The sequence below is a fragment of the Neofelis nebulosa genome, chromosome 11, assembly GCF_028018385.1.
Source record: "Neofelis nebulosa isolate mNeoNeb1 chromosome 11, mNeoNeb1.pri, whole genome shotgun sequence".
Classification (NCBI taxonomy): domain Eukaryota; kingdom Metazoa; phylum Chordata; class Mammalia; order Carnivora; family Felidae; genus Neofelis; species Neofelis nebulosa.
In genome coordinates this window covers 31853665-31875091 of record NC_080792.1, presented here as the reverse complement: position 1 = coordinate 31875091, position 21427 = coordinate 31853665, and the positions used below count along the sequence as shown (strand labels likewise).

The 21427-nt window shown below is 35.7% G+C and overlaps 1 protein-coding gene across 1 annotated transcript in view; it reads left to right on the top strand.

Moving 5' to 3' along the window:
* PIK3C3 (phosphatidylinositol 3-kinase catalytic subunit type 3) overlaps positions 1-21427 on the top strand; it is a 144386-nt gene that overhangs the window by 107354 nt on the left and 15605 nt on the right. Inside the window, exons 22-23 of the mRNA XM_058692240.1 lie at positions 11306-11474; positions 16866-16956. Coding sequence (XP_058548223.1) covers positions 11306-11474; positions 16866-16956 — 260 coding nt within the window. The remainder of the gene's footprint in view (positions 1-11305; positions 11475-16865; positions 16957-21427) is intronic.

The window sequence follows — 21427 nt, the reverse complement described above, 5'->3', positions numbered from 1 at the left end:
CTAGAGGGTGCTCTAAATATGACTTTAAAAATCAAAAACTTACAATGTGCTAGATGAGAGACATGTTCTCTTTCTTTTGAAACGGCATTTCTTTTGGTTATTTTTTCTTAACTGGTCTTTAATTATTTCATTATTGATATCATACATTTAGCATTTTAAGTCTTACTTGCTAGGATTAATGCCTTTAATTTTCAAGTTTAGTTTTAATGAAATTAGATTATATAAGGAAATACCAATTATATCAGGACAAATGCAAGTATGATGTATTCCTCAACCTCTAAAAATTTGTAATAATTTATTTTAAAATGTTTTGTGTTTATAGTCATTTTTTACTGACAGTTTATATTTCAAAGTGGTTTTTACATATGTGATATAATTAGACTTTGTATAATTTAGACAAGTATTACATATTAAATTATATACATGAATTTTGAATGTGGTTCATTGCAGGAAATACACCTTAGAACTTGTAGTTAAAAAATGCCTCAAGTATCATGAAGCTCCTCCATTGTGAATTTTGGATCCACTATGTCTTAGGCACAGACTGTGACGTATTAAAACTTTAAAACTTTAGATTCTCTTATGTAACTCTCCAGTCTCAGGGTTGATGGTGCAGTTTTTATTATAAGTAACATTGCTTCCATTCTTCAGAATAAAATACCTTTTGTCTTCTTATCTGCCAGCTTGAGCAGGTGTAGTATCCATGACTTTGCTTTCAGATGAAAGTGGTTTGGAATTGTAAGTAGAGTTCCACTGATTCTTCTGTGCCCAGTTCCTTGTCACGAGAGATGGAGCAGAGAGGAGGAAGATACTTAGATTTCATTTTATTGGGGATCTCTTGGAGATTTGCCCCCAACACACTGTTCCACCTGTAAACTTAGATGAGACACAAGAGGGTTAGATTGATAACTTTAGAAGTGTGTGGAAGAAAATGTTTCACTGCATAGAAAGAATTTCAAAATGTATACAACAATAATGTGCAAAAAGGCAAAATATGAGATTCAATTACAGATTTCCCAGAAATTTTTTTGCCTGGGTTTATTGGTGTGTTGATACTTTAGCTTGGTTGAAGTATCCTCAGCTTGTCCAGCAGAGGGCATTGTGTGTCCACCATAAATGTGACAGTCTGTTAATTCCTTTGTCAGTGTATTGCCCTGTGGTCACTTATAACATTGTTTTCCTGAAGCAAATTTGGAGTGAATGGTATTTCACTTATCAATGCAGTGATGTAGCATTATTTGGGCAAGAAATTAAAAATTTAAGCTCTAGAATGGGATTGGAAACATGAATTTCTTTCAGAGCTGGTATCCTTTGAGGAAGCTTTCAGAAGTTTGTTCAGGTTATTTGATTGTGACAGGACTCAAAGCCTGATTTGGGCTTATCTCAACTGTGGGGAAAAATTTTTTTATTGTTTATTTTTTAAAATTTGAGGGGAAAAACCAGGACTGGTATAACTGAAAAACTTTATTGTTTATGATTTGCAGACTTTATAACAGAATGAACATTTATATCAGTATATAAATAAGTGAAAAACATTCATAAATGAAAACAAGGAGCTAGATATCTGTAGTAAATGGAAAGTTCCCTGTAGTTCCTGAGGATGGCTCTTCTAATCTGGAGCTGTCCATTTGTACAGTGAGAGAAGTGGTGACTCTTTGTCTGTCTCAGCACTTCAGAGTAATGCTCTCTGAACCTTTTGTCACAAAGCCTGAAGGTAAGAAAGTCATTGTTCCCTAATTGGAAACTTTTCTTCATCATTCTTTAACTTTATGTCAAATTGATGCACATCCTTTTTTAATTCTGAGGAACAGTCTCACATAGGAGTTAATGTGTCAGGATCTAAAGTAAACATCTTTAGTTTTAAATTGCCCCTCCACCATTGGGTGACTTTGGGTAAGTTGTCTCTCTCTATGACTCAGTCTCTTTTCTGAATGTGCCCATAAGAATAGAACCTCTCTGCCTGTGGTGTGTGAGAGTTGAATGAGATAATGTGGGCAAGGTTTTGTACGTATTGAGCATATAGTCAACATTTCTTAAGGACTGGCTAGCTATTATGGTTTTCTTTGTTGGTTTACTACCAAGAAAGAAGAATGCCTTCCTTTTTTGGCTTATGTAGCTTTTTTATTTGCAGTCATAATTTTAGAGATAAAAATATAACTAATGTATTTCAAAAATTTCTTTTTCCCACTCTTAAAAATACAAACTCCTTTCAGTTACTGCCTTTTAAATTCTGTTTTGATTGGCTCTTTATTTTAGTAGTGTAGGAAGGTTTATGAGAGAGAAACAGTCAATTTTATCATGGATTTAATGTTATTCTTTCTGTTTTAAGGTAAATCTTGATATTTTGAAAGTAAATATGTTTGTTTAAGTGTTTTATTTTTTTCTTAGGGTATAACACAGTAGTTCAAAATCTTCCATAGGGAGAACTTAGTTACTACTCAAATGGTGATGCTTCCTAAGCTATTTGTGTTTAAGTTAATTAGTTTGGTAGGTTAAAAATACTGTAAAATCTAAATCTATAGACTTACTTTATTAAAAAAAATATTTAATGTTTATTTTATTTTTGAGAGAGAGAGAGTGTGAGCACAGGAGGGGCAGAGAGAGTGGGAGACACAGAATCTGAAGCAGGCTCCAGGTTCCTTCAGCATAGAATCCCATGTGGGGCTCAAACCCACAAACCATGAGATCATGACCTGAGCCAAAGTCAGACTTTGACTGAGCCATCCAGGCACCCCAACTTGCCATTAAAAAAAAATTATTTATTTTGATAAAGAGAGTGGGAGAGGGGCAGAGAGAAGGGGGGAGAGAGAGAGAATCCCAAGCCGGTTCTGCCCTGACAGTGTGGAACTTGATGCGGGGATCAGTCCCATGAACCATGAGATCATGATGTGAGCCAAATTCAAGAGTTGGACAATTAACCGACTGAACCCCCCAGGCACACCGAAATCTATAGATTTACTTTCTTAATGTGCTTGTTTATTCCCTGGGACTTGAGAGAAAGGGGTGTAAAATGTTTTATGCAGTTGGTAGGCACCTAGTAAATGCTTTTAAAATGAACAAATGATGGGGCGCCTGGGTGGCTTGGTCGGTTAAGTGTCCGACTTCGGCTCAGGTCATGATCTCACGGTCCATGAGTTCAAGCCCCGCGTTGGGCTCTGTGCTGACAGCTCAGAGCCTGGAGCCTGTTTCAGATTCTGTGTCTCCCTCTCTCTCTGCCCCTCCCCTGTTCATGCTGTGTCTCTCTCTGTCTCAAAAATAAATAAACATTAAAAAAATTTTTTTTTTAAATAAAATGAACAAATGAAGTTTTTTCATGTTATTTTTATCCATCTTTAGAGTTTCTAGAATAATCTGTTTTCCTGCCTAAACTTATTTTTACTGTAGACTATAGACATAGTAGTATTTACCAGTTTGTTTTTTCTCTGTTGATGTATGCAAAAGAGAATCAGGCACATAAGACCACCCCTTTTTAATCCATAAATACTTTCTTAGTCTCTATTAATCATTACTTTAGATGCTTAGATAATGACAAGGACTCACAATCATGTGAATAATTTTCTTTTCAGACATTATTAAAAATATGATATTTTGAAAATTTCTTGAATTTTTCAGTATCAGAAATCTGGCAGTCTTTTTTTTTTTAATTTATTTTTAACATTTATTTATTATTGAGAGAGAGACACAGAGTGTGAGCAGGGGAGGGGTAGAGAGAGAGGGAGACACAGAATCTGAAGCAGGCTCCAGGCTCTGAGCTGTGAGCACAGGCCCAACGTGGGACTTGAACTCACGAACCATGAGATCATGACCTGAGCTGAAGTCAATCACCTAACCAAATGAGCCACCCAGGCGCCCCTGGCAGTCTTCTTATACTTAATGAAACCTATCATAAAGAAATTGTTAATGGTGCCTTAAAAGGTGCTAGGTTTTTTTCTTGTTTGTTTGTTGTTGTTGTTTGTTTCTTTTTTAGAGAGAGGGAGAGGGACAGATGGGGAGAGAGAGAGAGAAAATCTTAAGCAGTCTCCATACTCAAGTGTGGAGCCTGATGTGAGACTCAATCTCACAACCATGAGATCATGACCTGAGCTGAAATAAAGGTTGCTTCACCAATTGAGCCACCCAGGTGCCCTGGTGCTGTATTTAGAAGGACATTGTTTCCTCTCATTAGAAGTAATAGAAAATGATAAAGTGCTATATATACTCTTTATGCCTAAGGAGCTGAAAATTACATCACGGAGAAAGTAACTTAGTATGAAGAATGTGCTGGGTTTCTATGAGGTACACATTCCAGTAAAAGTACGCATTCCAGCAAAAATACCTGGAAGCTGAAATAATCAATGCCTTTGCAGGTAATACATAGGTTGGTTAGATTGATTTAGGTCAGATTGTGGAGACAAACCAATCTGTTTCCTTTTTTATCACCTTTTATATGGCAAAGCTTGATTCATTGAAGTAAAACTGTAGATTAGGACATTACTTTGTTTTATGTAAGTTTTCTTATCAGGTGATATATTTCTTAAAGTTGGGTAGACACTGTATTTGTTTTGCAATACATAATTTGGAGGAGGTTAATTTTTAATGAACTTTAAAGCATTCAAGTTCCACCATAGACTAGCAACCATAAACCAGATATAAAAAGTTAGGACATTTTTATAGTGACCCCTTGAACAAAAGAGGTGTCAAATTTAAAAGTAATGGGGTTGCACAACACAGAGAAACAGTAACCATTGGTATCAAGTATGAGTTTTTATTCACTGAAGTGATTCACCTTGCCACTGTCTCTTCCATAGTGATCTAACAATAAGAGTTGTATTAGTCAATGTAAAGTAGATCAGAAGTCCTCAGACTTTGTCTTGTATCAGTATCACCTGGAGAGCAACTTAAACTATAGATTGCTGGGCCCCAGGCTCAGTTTCTGATGCAGCCTGGATGGTAGGCCTGAGAATTTAAGTATCAAAGAAAACTATCCATAATTATCTGAAAACGTTATTAAAATTCTAAAAGTTTGTATATATTTAGAGGCTGGATTCTCTTCTTACTTAAATCAAAATAACACAGTAGAAAGAAACAAATATGAGAATCTAGCAGTCACCTATTAAACCAGACATTAAAGAGGTTTGCAAAATGAAAGGAGTGCCACTCATCTTATTAATTTTTTTGTATTAGAAAAGTTATTATTCTTAAAAAATGTTAAGATGTTCACTTATTTTTAGATTAATATTTTTGGAAGGTCTCAGTTTTAATTTAAAATGCAGGAAATATCTATAGAAGTAACCCAACTAAGACTTATTTGGGTCTTCAGTAATTTTTAAGAGCATAAAATTTTACACAAAAAAGTTTTAGAATTAATATCAAAGGCCGTTTTTTAGGTTTTTAAAAAATCTATAAAGGGTTTCTGTTCTGTTTTAGACATTAAAACAGTTCTGCAGAAGAAAAGAATATTGCAGGGAATAGATCCTTTATTGGCTTTAATAAGTGTAGGAAAAATGAAAAGATCATTTAAAAGTTTTTCTTGAATAGAAATGGACTATATAATCAGATATACTACATAGATATGTTTTGCCCCCCTTTCATTAGTTAGCTAAATTTTGTTCCTATCATCAGAAACCTAAGATCTTAACAGTTGAATGTGAAAAAATAAATTATATGAAATATTTAGCAGATAATTGGAATGTCTATACTGATCTTTACTTACGTATGTCTTATTGTTTTCGTTACTCAAAAACTATTACTAAAAATATTTCATCATTACTGTGCTTTTAACTGTAAGTGAAAATAGCTCTAACCAAGTATATCATAAGGGCTTAACAAATAAGCATTGGGAACATGCAGAGTGTAGCTTAGGGAGCGTTTTTAATTCTAAAAATATAGGTTCCATTGTATCAGTAAATGGTTGTTCACTACCTTCTTTGTTTCTAGGTTTCATAGTAGGGCAACTTCAACATTCACATGAAGAAACATAAGAAAAATACAACATTCACATAAGAAATATAAGGCATTCTGTGGAAAAATAGTGAAATGTCAGGTTGTATGCCAAGAAACTGAAGACTGGGAAACTTATTATAGAGTAGAGTGGCAGGGAAGAATATTTGAATTGGGGAATTGTGTGGGATTTAAAAAAAAATTGAGTTTGGATTATAGGGAACAGAAGAAAATTGTCAAATAGAAGGTATAAGAGAGTTGTGCAAAAAATGGAGTAAGTACAATTTTGAGATTGCTCACATGTAATTATTGTATAGACAAAAGGGAAATTAAAAAAACTGCTATAAAATACAGTTCATTTCAGCAATATCTTTTGTCTTTAATCCAAGAATTACAAATACTTTGAACCACAATTTTAGAAATAAGTTCATGTCACTTATTCAAATAACAAGAAAATTTAATTAGCACATCTTATCCCCTTTGTATTGCAAGTCAGGGACAAAAGGAGATGTTTGCAGTCAACAAACATTCAGTTTGTGTTATGTACACTTTACCTCTTGATTGTTTAAGATTAATAAATTTGTTAATAGATTTGAATAAGCCCATACTTCCTGAATTTCTTAATTAAACATTTTTTTAAAAATTTCATGAAGTGCATTTATAAAATCATTGTAAGTTTCATTTTAGATATTAACTTTAAAAGAGCCGCTCCCTTTGGTATCTGCAAGGATGAATTTTCTTAAAACATTAATAGCCTCTTTTCAAAATACATGACTCTTTGAACTTGCAAAGCATAATAATGGTTTCATTGTTAGATACTGAATCTTTTATACCTTATAATTAAGCAGTAATCCTATTCTTTGAGAGTTTTCTTATAAGAAAGATAGAAATATACTCTCCATTTGCAAGCAGTGATGCTTAGCCCACACTGGACTTCCAGTAATGCCTGTGGTGAGACAGAGAAAAGTGGGGCTAGGTTTCTTATTAAAGGATGGAGCCCATTAAATAAACCATGTGTGATGGCTGATACAGTTTGATACTAGGATAGCATGATTTATTAAAAATCAGTTTGAATCAAAGAGGGGTCGGATAGGTTATCTTCTCAAGTGCTAAGTATCATTAGAAATTATATTGGTAACAGAACAAAACAGCATTTAAAAAAAATTTTTTTTTAATGTTTACTTATTTTTGGGAGAGAGAGACAGAGAGTGTGAGCAGGAGAGGGGCCGAGAGAGCGCGAGACACAGAATCTGAAGCAGGCTCCAGGCTCTGAGCTGACAACACAGAACTTGATGCAGGGCTCAAACTCATGGACCACGAGATTATGACCTAAACCGAAGTCAGACCCTTAACTGACTGAGCCACCCAGGTGCCCTGAACAAAACATTATTTAAATAATTAAACAAAACCAAGGAAAGCTTATCTGTACCTATAATGTAAGTTTTTCATCTCTTTACCTTTTGAAGGGTAGACTGGTATTTGTCTAACAAGGTAGAAAACACATGGGAGCTCCAGAGTGAGAGGAAAGCACAGAATGAAGTGCTTAGCTTAGCTACAGGGAATACACATTTAGTTTAAGGAAATGGAACCCTTAAGAGAAGTTGATCAGGACTTTTTACCAAATAATGGAAAATTGAATGATAGCCTGCTTCCTTGGACCTTAAGCATTAAGAAATGATGCTTTCCCAGTAAATACTACAATTATCAAACTCCTGGTTCTAAAAGTACTTTCTCATCTTTTTGGAATCATGAACTTCCCTTGGGGATTTGGTGAGGTCTATGGCTTTCCCCCCAAAATTAATTTTATTGTAGTTAGGGACCTCTGAAGTCCATTTTGGAATTCTGAAATGGTGTTTTTCAATCATGAGTAATACACAGAACTGTTTTAAATAGAAGTAAAACCCATTGTGCTGAGTTTATAATCTTAAATATGTACAAGGTAAAGCTGATACTAACTTCTTGTGTGTCTACCCTTCTATACTATAAAATAAAAATAACTTTATAAATTAAATCATGTTACAAACTAGCAAAATGCAATCCAACAACATTAATGTGACAGATGAAATAATATTGTAACTAAATGTCACTTGCCATGTGAATATGGTACAGATAGTATAGTGTGAGTTTGAGTTCAGAGCACTGTAAATATATCTCATGTGAATATTCTGAAACTACTTTTCTCTACTTGAACTACTTTATAACCTTCATTATTTCAGCATGCTGTTAGGTAATTTGAAGATATAACCAATTCTGCTTCTCTTAGTGTTAGCCTGAAAAAGTTAAAGTAGCCTTGTTGTTTAATACCAACCCAATCAAAAAGTGAAATCACAGGATAGTACTAAGTAGTAAGGTAGCATCTAGGTGATCCAGACTCAGCCTGTATTAATTTTGTTGTAGATCTTAATGGAAATGAAAATACAAAAATTTTAAACAAAACAATTTCCCATAAGAACTATCATTTCCAGAAGAAAATTTCTTGCAATAGCAATGTTACTAAAAGGTGCCTAAGCTATAAATGTGAAGTTGAGGTGTCATTGGTTAAGTAAATGCAAAATAGCTACACTGAGTCCTTCTGCATGCTAGGGCATTATCCTAGGTTTCAGTACTATGCAAAAATAAATAAAGCACAATTCTTAATTATAAGACTCCTAATGGTTCAGTAAGAGTTAACTTTGGGGAGAAAGATAAGTGAAGAAATAATTTCATTATACACTTAGCTGAAGTGTTTTGAAGTAGGAGCCTCACTAGTAACTACCTACAAATGCTTGCTTAGTAAGCCCTGGGTGTGAGCTTGAGGAACCAATTCGCTAAACTGTTACTTTGTTATTTTGGAGAGAGCAAACCCTTTTCCAATTCTCTATAGGTTCCTTCCTCTCTCTATCTAATTATAATTCCTTCTCCTCTCACCTCCCCCATCTGTCATTTACTATACTAGATACACGCATTTTTTTTGAAAGTTCTTATGAGATTTTCATCATTTCTTCAATTTGAACAGAACATGTTAAGTGTGGTATAAGCTTGAAAAATAAAGACAAGAAGATGATGTGGAGAAATGGAAAACTAGTTTTCAGTGCAATAGTTACATTGTTAATGGGTAGTTTTTCTATAGGCAGGTGATGATAGTGTTTAAACCTTCCAATACTTGTTTTGTGAGCAATCATAAGTAAGCTGTTGTTTCTTTTTATATATGAACTCCATATCCCAAATGTAGTACATTGTCTGCTGTCTACTCCAGTTAATTTTCAGTGTAGTTTTTTTTACTAATGCGTGAAAATAATGCCAGTGTCTACTTTGAATTTTACATAAGCTTAATATCATTATTGCCTTTAATCTGGACTTATTATTATTATCATTATTATTATTACCTGGTCTTGGCAAATCCTAAGTTCTCTCTCATTTTCAAAGTTGTATAGGATTTCCCACTTAATGTATTATTTAGTTTTTCATTGTAAGAACGATGCCTGAGATGAGTTGCAAATAAGATTGCTTATCCCTTTAATATTTAATTTTACTAATCCCTGGCAGTAGTGATCTCAGGTATAAGGAACATATAAATACCAATTCAGTATATTTTAAATGTCTTTGAAGTGGTACTTATTAATATTTCTTTTTGAGCAGTGTTTAGTATTTTACATTTTTTTAAAAAGTGGTATTCAAAGTATTTAAGATAAACATTTGTATGTGCCTTTAGGAGACATGGTCATTAGATATCATATAGCTTGATTTGGTTTTATGTTCAGACTAAAATGTTTTTTTCCTCTGAGGGACATAGCTTCTTAAATGAGACAAGGCTATAGATGTAATCATTCTTGACTTAAATGGGGTTTTTTATTTTGCTTGACCCTATCATCTGTAGCTTAGTTGGAAATAATAATAATGACAGGAGACATTTAGACTGTTTACTGTGTATCAGGTACTATTTTAAGATAACATATCTTTATCTCTTTTTAATTCTGTCTTATGAGGTAATCAACAGTATTAACCTGTTGTGCAGTTTAGAAAGTGAGGATTAAAACATTAAGTGGCTTTGTCAGGGTCACATACCTCATCAAGTGAGACGTGAAGGTGTCAGTCATACTAAGGGGCAGTTATACCACTGACTCAGAAGGCCTGCCAGTGTGTCACTGTTCACCTGGGATTTCATTGCCACACCCAGAGTCAGTTCTGTGCACATCATTGCCTTAAATTTCCAACAGTGACCTAATGATGGAGTATAACATTCACAGGTAACAGTAATAATGCACAGAGAAAGAGGTAGGGGGTTTGGCTAATATGTTAATGGATAGAATTGATGTATAAAAATACTTTGCAGGATGGCAAAAGTATGCTCAAACTCAGTACATGTACTTGAAGAAGGAAAGTTTTTGGCTGCTCCCCTTGAGGGGTAGGGGGAACCTAAGCTTCCCAAATGCATGATGGAGGATAGGTTTTCACATAAAACAGGTCATATAATGTATCACAAGACAAACAAGAGTGGGAAGATTATACTAGGAAGATTTTAGGTTGTTGTTTTTTTAAATGAATTCATCCCTTCATTCAAAAGTGAGTGCCTAGTGTGCCAGAAACTATCCTAAGGCATGGGTAGAGTGATGTACGAAACGGCATAAATTCCTGCCTTGGTGGAGCTTGGGTTGTAGGATCCACGCGGCTACTCTTTGTGTTAAAACGTATGCTTCTTTTATACCTACTTGTAAGTCACAAAATGCTTATGAATTCGGTGGTGAATCATTCTCTAAAGTGAATGATCAATCACATTTTTACATGTCTAGTCTGTGGGCTTTGGCGACTCATGGAGAATTTGTCTTCGTGGGCACTGCAGCTGTATTCAGTTCTTGGTAGACATAAATACTGTGGTTTCCTAGTTTGCAGCTAATGAGTGACATGGATTAGTTGAAAATGGTTTAGAAAAAGCGAAGAATATAATTTGCAGTTTGGGGGATTTTTTTTTTTGTGTGTGTGTGTGAGGGGAATAGTGAAAAGTTAAAGGATTCGTTTCAGAAATACTTAAAAGAAATGGTCTTCTGCTGTATGAATGGAGTTTGTGTAAACTTCAGGGTGAGAAATTTGCTGCAGGACACTAATTTCTACTAGTACCTTAAGTTACGTAGCCTTTAATTGTCTTTGATTCTGGAGATCTTGAAGTAGAATATAGATTAATATTACTATGAGATTATTTTAACTGAAGTTTCATTTGAATAACTGCGTTACAATGAACTGCAGTATGCTCTTAAGGCCACACCCGAGCCTGGCTGTAGAGGATTAAACAATTGAATAGACTTCATCATGACTTAGTATTCGTTGTGAAGAGACACTGCATATATAATAATATGACACGTTCCCTTCTCAGTTTTTAAAGATAACAAATGAGTTTCTTATCAACATCCAGGCAAACTCTTCCACATAGACTTCGGATATATTTTGGGTCGGGATCCAAAGCCTCTTCCTCCTCCAATGAAGCTGAATAAAGAAATGGTAGAAGGAATGGGGGGCACCCAGAGTGAGCAGTACCAAGAGTTTCGTAAACAGTGTTACACGGCTTTCCTCCACCTTCGAAGGTAAGTTGATTTGCTTGGCATAAAGAATTTTGATAAATTAATTCCATAGAGCAAGAAAAGGAGTTGTTCCAATGTATACATTCTTTCACATCACTCTTTCTCAGAATGACACAGACAAATGTATTTAAAAATTTTTTTTGTTTTACATTTATTTATTTTTGAGAGACAGAGCACAAGTCGGGGAGGGGCAGAGAGAGAATGAGACACAGAATCAGAAGCGAGCTCCAGGCTCTGAGCTATCAGAACACAACCCTATTGCAGGGCTCCAGGGCTCGAAGTCACAAACCGTGAGATGACCTGAGCCGAATTCAGACACCCAACCGACTGAGCCACCCAGGCGCCCCGGTATTTCTTAATACACGTTTGATGTCTGTTTTGATAAACAGTCTGATAGCAAAAGAAAGAAGACTCTCTTGCTTTCCTACTAAATATTCGATTGCTAAATCCACCAAACAAGAAGCTGACATTACACAAGATTAGGCAAATATGGAAGCTTCAAAATCAGTGGGTTAAAATCATTTTAATAAAATATACTGTGTTCTTTGACAGTGCTGGAATAGAGAAAAGAGTAAGAAGCTTCATAACCATTCACATCTCCCTGAAGCCAGTCTGGAAGGATTATAATCACGATATTGAGTTGTTTAACTTCTCCCAAGCCCACTTCCCACTTTTTTATCAAAGAATGAAGCATTTAGTTTATTTAAAGTGATATTAATCCATTCATTTTTATTCCTTAGCAACTTTATCAGCCTTGGTTTTGGTTGCTCTTCAGGAGCATTCAGAAGTTTGTTAAATGATGGAGTAATAAATGTTACACATGATTTTGTCTCCTTTTAACACCTCATCAGTCATTTTGCTGAAGGAAAAAGGTTGATTTTTCTCTATCCCTTCTTTTCTCTCCAATGCCATTCCATCTCTGCTTTCTTCATCCTGGTTTACTTAGAACTTGTAACATCATATGTCATCAGGAAAAAAGTAAATTAAGTCAGGTTGGTTAAATTTAGGACATGGCTCTGATGGTTAGTCAAAAATGACAGGATCATTTGACTCTAAATCCATTTTCAACTTAACTTTGCAAAAATGAATATTCTTAGTCCAATGAAAACTCCCAGCCCAGGAGACCTACTACCTTCTTTCACGTCTTCCAGATGAAATTATAACCAGTAGACAGTGAGCTGCCTGTGCATATGGGTTCTGTCTTATTTGTCTTTATAACCTGTTACTCATATGGTTAGAACGTAAGACTCCCAGTGTATGGTTATTAAATGAATTTCTGCTTCTTATCTGGGTTGAGACCATGTTCCTGGACGATGTTGATGCAGTTGGTCCTAAGAGAGTGGCTGTACACTATTAATTAGATTTCATCTTGGCAGTGACTCATTAGGCCTTCATTGTTAACTCAGTCTGTACCATGTGTCACAAACTCTGATGTGCATTTTACAAACAGTCACACTATTTATCCTTTAGGTGGCAGAGTGACTCAGTTTTGCTTTCAGAAATGCTAAAACAATAATGGAAGATGAGTGCTCTGTGATTTGTCTGGTGATGCAGAAACACTTTCAGAGAGATGAAAGTTGCACTTTAATATCTTAGGATTTTTAATTTAAAATAGTCCAAGCCTCCTGAAAACTAGATGGAACCATGGCATTCTCGGTAAGGAGGCAGACAGAATGATATGAAATGATAACTAGAGAAATGTCAGTGGTGCTCTGTCTTACTGAAAGCAGAAGGAAAACAATGTGCTTTATAAACTGTCATTGATAATGGATTAGTAGCAATTCAGCAGAATGGAAAAAACAGAGGCAGGTTATTAATGTGGAGCCAAAGTTAACTTTTATCACTGCTAAGAAAAATCACAGAGTAATCTAAATAATTTTATGTTAAGTCATGAAAACTTTTATTTTTTATTTGTTTTTAAATGTCACTATACTTTGGTTAAGATCAGCTGGACCCTAATATTTAGATCAACATTTATTTTTTAATGTTGTATTTTGGAATATGGTTCTGTTAGTAAAAATTTTTCTTTATGACATGAGAATTAACCTGATAGTTGAGTCAGTTTGGAGCTAAGGTTACTTGACACTTTTATTATTAGGGTTTGGTTTCATGCTTTCTGTTAATTGTTGCTCATTTCCTGCAACAAGAAACCATTACTAACATTTGACCACATAAGTAGAGCAGTCTGTTTTGAACTAAGTTGTGAATGCTTATAACTGTATAGATGTTAGAACACATTTTATGGTGTTATGATTTTCATGTAACAAAATATATTATTATCTTTTGCTAAATAATACCTATTAATTATATGCATTCCTATTTTTAGTATTAAAGGTTTTCACTGAAAAATTTAGACCATCTTTGTATGACCTTATATTTTTTCTTGATAATGGTTTTAAAGATTTCTAGTGACCTTTAAATCTATTTTCTGGGTAGGATATTGAATGACTACTCAGAATGTATACTTTCTGTTTGGGGTCGCTCACCCTATCTTAAATGGAAAATGCAGGTTCATAGCAGCAAGTGTAAAAGTTAAGGTTGTGACAGATGTTCTACAAAATAATTGAATGTTTAAGCTTCTTATAGACTATTCCTTATTTACATTTTGTTTCCTTTTGCTACAATAATAGAAGCATGGGTGGTTAACTTAAAACCAACAAATAATCCAGAAAACATTAATATTTGCCTTTTTAAAAAGAAACACACATATGTTTCCACAAAAACAAACATTTTAACATGGATCCTGGCTGTCCATTAGAATTGCCTGGGGGAACTTTAGGGGGAAAATAGTTTGGGGACCCATCTGATTTACTTGGTATGGGATTGGGCTCAGGCATTACTATTTTTAAAAAGCTCCCAGGTGAATCTAGTGGGCAGCCAGTTTTCAGAACCTCTGAAATATCCCCTTTGAAGTTGAGCCTTGTATTCCCCTCCCTGGGTTACTCTGAATTTACCCTGAGATTCCCTTATGACAAGATGGGAAAAAACTGTATGGTCAACAAAGGAGAGTACAAATAATTGAGGGTTCATTGAAAGAGCATATTTTATTCATGACATAATACATAGCAGGTGGCTGTACTCTGCTGATGTCATGGTCCTTGCAGCCCTCTCAAGTGGATCTTCTTTATTTCCATGTCCTACATATTGTAGAGCTTAGAGAAGGGCTTGGTGCCCCCCTTGTTCCCTGCTGCAACTTCCAAATGATTTCTTTCCTTACTTTCTTAAGGAAGAAAAGCATAGACACACACACTGTGAGATCACACCAATAGGTATCCTCCCCATTGCTAAAAGTCAGGTGTCTCTCTGTCATTTTCTCTTCCTTGAAAACTTGTATTGTCTACTTCAAGACTACTGCTGTGACTTTCACATTCACATAAGTGGTCCAGCCATGACCTGACCTCTGAGTGTCTTGTCCTCTTCATGTAGAACCAGCCTTGTCTACTGCCTCTCATGAGTAACATTAATTTACCCCTCCAAAATCCCAATCACCAGCTTTCCACTCTGACCAACATCGTCTCATTTTTGACCAAAATGACCACCAGCTCATTTTTGGATTATACTTCTTCCTGGAAGACTTCAACCTCACTGATAATGTCCAGTCACCATTACACCATATAAAATTACACCATATTAAATCTGCCTTATATTCTCACTTTTCTCTTTTCCCCACTGAATTTTATGCCCTCAAGCTATAATCACTGCCCTTCTCTCTAAACTTTCTTACACATTTTTATCCAGCCCAATAACCTCACCTGTTGACACTTCATGTCTAATCACAACTCTGTTCCTTCCTGTCTCATGTGTACAGTACAACAGCTGTACGTTACTGAAGAAACTTCCAACAGCCATGGTGTTCTCACCATTGGTTTTAAGTAGCGGTTCTCAGCCAGAGCTGTTTTACACTCCCCTTTTCCCCAAAGCACATTTCACAATGTCTGGAGACAGTTTTGGTTGTCACAACTAGGTGAGTACCTCTGGCGCCTGTCTGGTGGGGAGAAGTCTGGGATAGTCCTAGACATTGTACTTCTGCCCTAGTTCTTTACTCTTTCACAGACCATTTGTTTTAAAAAAGTCTATCTTGGCGCCTGGGTGGCTCAGTTGGTTAAGCGTCTGACTTCGGCTCAGGTCATGATCTCACGGTTCATGGGTTCAAGTCCGTATCGGGCTCTGTGCTGACAGCTCAGAGCCTGGGGCCTGTTTTGGATTCTCTCTCTCTCTCTCTCTCTCTCTCTCTCTCTCTCTCTCTCTCTCTCTCTCCCTGCCCGTCTCCCACTCATACTCTGGTCTCTCTCTCTCAAAGATAAACATTAAAAGATAATTTAAAAAAAGTCTTTCTCACTGTCTCCACTAACCTTCCTTTTCTTCCTTCAGCGTAAGACTTCCAGATGTACCCTATCAAAACTAATTTTATCGAGATAAACTGTCACCTATACCAAATCTAGTGGCCACTTTGCTTTCTTGCCTCTTGACACACTTGAGCACCCCTTTGTTCCTGAAAACCTTTTTTCGATTTGGTATAACCCGCTCCTCTGTTTTCTTTTTGCCTTGCTGACCACTTCTGCTTCTTTCCTGATTTCTTCCCTCTTCTGTCTGACCTTTACATATTAAACTGTCTAGAATTAAGTTCTGGATCGTTTTTCCCCCTAAACTCCTTTTCAGCATTTTCATCCACACCTGTGGCTTTAGTTAGGAACCAAATGCTGGTGTTTTGAACTAATACCATCGGCCCTGATATCCCCCCCTGAGTTCTCTGACTTCCTACTTGATGTCTTGACTAAGAGTCTGGTAGGCATTTCAAACTCAATACGTCTAAAACAGAATATTACTGATCCTTAGCCCCAAATCCTGCTCTTTGTTCATTCTCTCTTATTTTGGTGAATAGTAGTTTCCCATTGCTTAGGCTGAATCCTTGGTGACATTCAGTTCCTCTGCCCCCTCTCCCTTGCTCGTTGAAACCATCAGCAAGTGTCATCCACTCCATCTCCAAAGTACATCCAGACAACATCCATATTGTTTCTTTTCTACCTGGACATCTGTGAAATAGTTTCCCTACCTCCATTCTTAGTCCCTACGAGGTGGCCAGTGAGAGCTTTTATTCATTTATTTTTATTTTCTTTTTGAGAGAGGGGGAGAGAGAGAGAGCGAGCAGGGGAGAAGAGCAGAGAGAGAGAGAGAGAAAAAAAAAAGAGAGAATTCTAATCACCCTCCATGCTTAGTACAGAGCCTGACACAGGGCTCGATCCCACAACCCTGAGATAATGACCTGAGCTAAAATCAAGATTTGGAAACTCAACTGACTAAGTCACCCAGGTGCCTCTAGGGATATTCTTGACAGGAGAAGAAGCTGCAAAATTCTAACACACTGCTATTTTTTCTTTCTTTCCCACTCTCTAGGTATTCTAACCTGATATTGAACTTGTTTTCCTTGATGGTGGATGCAAACATTCCAGATATTGCTCTTGAACCAGATAAAACTGTGAAAAAGGTAACTTTTATATTTTCTACTTTTTGTATATAAAAGATGTTAAGGTTTTAATAACCCATTTCCCCTTGATGTCCCTGGCTCTAGACTCTTAAGTAACATAAATTAAGAAAAAGAGCTATTGTATAATTATTTTTTACCTTCCAGAACACAACAGCCTCTTAGGTCCATGCAGCCAGCTCTGTTCATACCCACAGTCACATGACTAGGTCATTGCATCTACAGAGAAAGCTTACGGCTACAACCATTGCTCTTTTTTTTTAGAAAGTTGTAGCTCTCCTTTAATAGTCCTGATACGATATCTGATGCCTGGCACTCACAGGCTATACATGCTAAGGATCAGAGACAAAATATTATAATCCTGTCTGGGACAAGCAATTCTATATCCTTCCCATCCATACCTTGGTTACTAGAGTTTTTTTCCATGTCAACAAAGTAGAGACATCCCCTTTAACTCAGCCTCCAAAGAGAAGAAAAAAGGGTAGTCGTCATGTAGGTGAACAGTGATTCAGACTTGCCTTACCATGAATTCTTTGTTTTTTGTTTTTGTTTTTTAACATTTATTTATTTTTGAGACGCAGAACATGGGGGAGGGGCAGAAAGAGAGGGAGACACAGAATCTGAAGTAGGCTCCAGGCTCTGAGCTGTCAGCACAGAGCCAGATGTGGGGCTCAAACTCAACAAACCGCTAGATCATAACCTGAGCTGAAGTCAGACACTTAACCAACTGAGCCATCCAGGTGCCCCTGTTTTACCATGAATTCTAACAAGAGATGGGAGGAAGGGCAACAGATTTGAAGATTTTTATCTGAATTAGCTTCTGATTCTCTGATTCAGTGGGCATGTTGGGGGTGGTGTGTATAAAGTGCTTTTTTTTATATCCAGAGATAACGTAAGATCGTCTTCAATATCAGTATGATAATCATTATTGAACTTGAAAGAAAGAGAGTAAAACTTTTTACCTTGCAGAAGTATACAGTTACTCAAGGACAGTAGCAGTCTCTGAGATGGAGTCTCTGTGGTGGTTGAAAATAATAATTGGAACCAAAAAGCTCTAAGTTCTGACATAACCGACTCCGAACCAACTCCAGATTCCTCTGGATTGAACATTGTCTTAGTCTATTTGGGCTGCTGTAAGAAAGTACTAGAGACTAGACAGCTTATAAACAACAGAGAAACAAATTTCTTATAGTTTTGGAATCAGGAAGTCCGAGATCAGGGTGTTTGTATGGTCAGGTGAGAGCCCTCTTTGGGTTGACTTTTTGTTTTATCTTCATCTGGCAAAAAATGTTAGGGAGCTCTGTGGGATCTCCAAGAGCACCAATCCCATTCATAAGGGTCCCATGTTCATGACCTAAGTGCCTCCCCAAAGCTCTACCCTAATATCTTCACATTGGGCATTAGTATTTCAACATGGATTTGGAGGAGACACAAATATTCAGACAATTGCAAACATAAATAAGAATCCCTTTTACTTGGTTTTATAAGTCTGTCACAAACAATGAGGGGTTTTAATGTAAATATTGTTCAGTCTTTTAAGTAAATTATCCTCTTATTAAAACTGCATTTATTATTGTATCCACAAGCACTGTTTCAATAAACACCCTTTTCCCCTTAGGAAATAGACTACTTATCACACTGGTTTTTGGCGTGGCTTATTTTTGTCATTAATTTTTTATTTATGGACTAAACCTGGTCATCAAGAAAAGTAATTGGTTGATGAAAATTTAAAATTTCCTTGACTATAATTGATGGGTGCACTAGATTCCAAATACTATTATTTTTTTGTTTTTGTTTTTGTTTTTTGCATTGATATATTCAGGATTTGTTTTGCTGTGTATTTTAAATCCATTTATCTCTGGTTATATATTCACTTTTCCCTAACTTCACTTATGTTCAGAAGTCAAATTATGAAAATTCTCTAACGGTGTTTGTCAAACTGAGTCTTCCAGTTTCTTCTGCCAATTAAGTTATGTCGTTCGTGTTCTTATTAGATCTTCTATTTCTCTTTTAGAAAGTCATGATTTTACTGTATAAGGTCAGTGACCTTTTGTTAACAGTTGTCTTTGCGGCCCTATCTTTTAACACAGAAGTAATTTATTTTGTGAAGAAAAAAAATGCATGTATGTATTAGTTGTTTGCCTTTAGATGGGTACTCCTTAGCTGTTTTCTGATTTCAATTAAGTGAACTTTGAAAAAAATGTATTTCACCAAATACATTTCATAAAAGGGTATTTCATAAAAGGTTTTCTTTGCTTTCTGCTCTTTTATTAAGAATATGAAGTAATTATTTGCAACATACACTTGACATTAAAGTCCTGATAATGTTGTAAACTTATGCTGGAATAGGCTAAAATTTATGTTTCATATATTTCATTTTTTAAGAAATGTAAATATTTGGGGCGCCTGGGTGGCTGAGTCGGTTAAGTGTACGACTTTGGCTCAGGTCATAATCTCACCTTGTGGGTTCAAGCCCCATGTCGGGTTCTCTGCTGTCAGCACAGAGCCTGCTTTGGATCTTCTGCACCATCCCCCTCCCTGCCCCTTCCCAGCTCATGCTATATTTCTCTCTCTCAAAAAATAAATAAACATTAAACAGAAAAAGTGTAGATTTTTATACCTTGTTGAAATAACAATTGCTAACATTACTTCGAAGTCTTACCACTTGGAACGTTTTTGTGTTGGCCTCATGAATAGAAGCCAACTAGGGAAATAGAGTGTAGCAATTTGAAGCTGAGAGGAGAGATTATTTAAATTATTCGAGGGGCGCCTGGGTGGCGCAGTCGGTTAAGCGTCCGACTTCAGCCAGGTCACGATCTCGCGGTCTGTGAGTTCGAGCCCCGCGTCAGGCTCTGGGCCGATGGCTCGGAGCCTGGAGCCTGTTTCCGATTCTGTGTCTCCCTCTCTCTCTGCCCCTCCCCCGTTCATGCTCTGTCTCTCTCTGTCCCAAAAATAAATAAAAAAAAAATGTTGGGAAAAAAAAAAAAAAAAATTTAAATTATTCGAGTAATCCTAACAAAGTGCAACAATATTTTCCTGTCTCCATAGCTTAATTTAGTATATATCAGTTTTGTTTTAATTTTTGAAATTGAATACTTATAGATGGGATACATAATATTTTTGTTGATCAGATTTGTTCATTTCTTATAAAACCCAATTGCCCAAAAAATGTGAGATGGAATCACAATGTTTTAAACACATGGTCATCAATCACAGACATCAGTTAAGTATCTGGTAGTAGTAGGTTAGTGTGCCAGTCTTTCCTATATGCTGTGGGAAGCTTGCACAGAAGTTGCTTTAATCCTTTTAATAATTTAGAACAAAGTTATCCAAGTAGTCTAATAAAAATAATGCATATTGATAAAAGCAAAGTGTTATAGTGCTAATACAACTAAAGTATAATGGATAGACTAATTTTCAAAAATGAGCAAACAGATCATACTAGTTTTTTCTTTAGATAAATTTTATATGAACTACTTAAATCATAAAGAATACAGATGTTCATGTAACAAACACCTAGTAATCACCATCGGTATTTAAACATTTTGCCCTATTTGCTTTAAATCCTCTTTTATTAATGGATCAAAACAGTCATTAGTGTTGAACTGCACCCTACCTGCCTTCCTCTAGTCTAAGGGTGATTATTCTCCTACATTTACCTTTATCCTTCTCATGAATATTTTTTCTACTTCATTCATTCACTCAACAGTATTTATTGAACTATTTATATTTACTATGTCTCAAGCACTATCTTATTGTTTGAGTTACAGTAATAATAAAATAAAATTTCTTGCCTTCAATGAGGAGCTTACCTTCTAATAAGGGAAACAGAAAAGAAACAGGGTAAAGTAAGTTAAAATATGTAACATATTAATAGTGATTAGTGTTTAGAGAAAAAATTAAAGTGAGGGGAAAATGAAATGTTGAGTTGGCATTGATTTTGAAAATTTTAGGATTTGTGGCCAGGAAGGGCTTCACCAATTAGGTTTGTCAGCTCTTTCTGAATAAATTAAAAGGAGATATTTTATGAACCTGTGGTATGGAATTAAGACTTCTTAGCTCTGTCCGACTAGATTGTCCTAGTGAATAAAAGGAAGTTAAGATATTTGAGATAAAAGACCTGTGTATTCAGAAACTGATGTAACATTGTATGTTGACTGTACTTCAATTAAAAAAAAAACAAACAAAACTGTATTTCCTAGCAAATCACTCACTTTGTTACCAGGGAGAGTGTGTTGAAAAAAGGCAATTGCCTATCTACAGGGAGTTTTGAATTTTCTTAGCTTTTTGATACAGGTGAGTCTCTATTTAGAAAAAAAAAAAAAAAAAAGAAAGAAATAGAATAGTTTAATGGATAAACATCACCACTTAGCAGTGCTTTTTCATTCGTGTTTTTCTTTAAATGAGTAATAAATCTTTTAAATTGTGGTAATGAGTTTATTCAAAGGAATTTAACAAGATAATACTGTTTTGT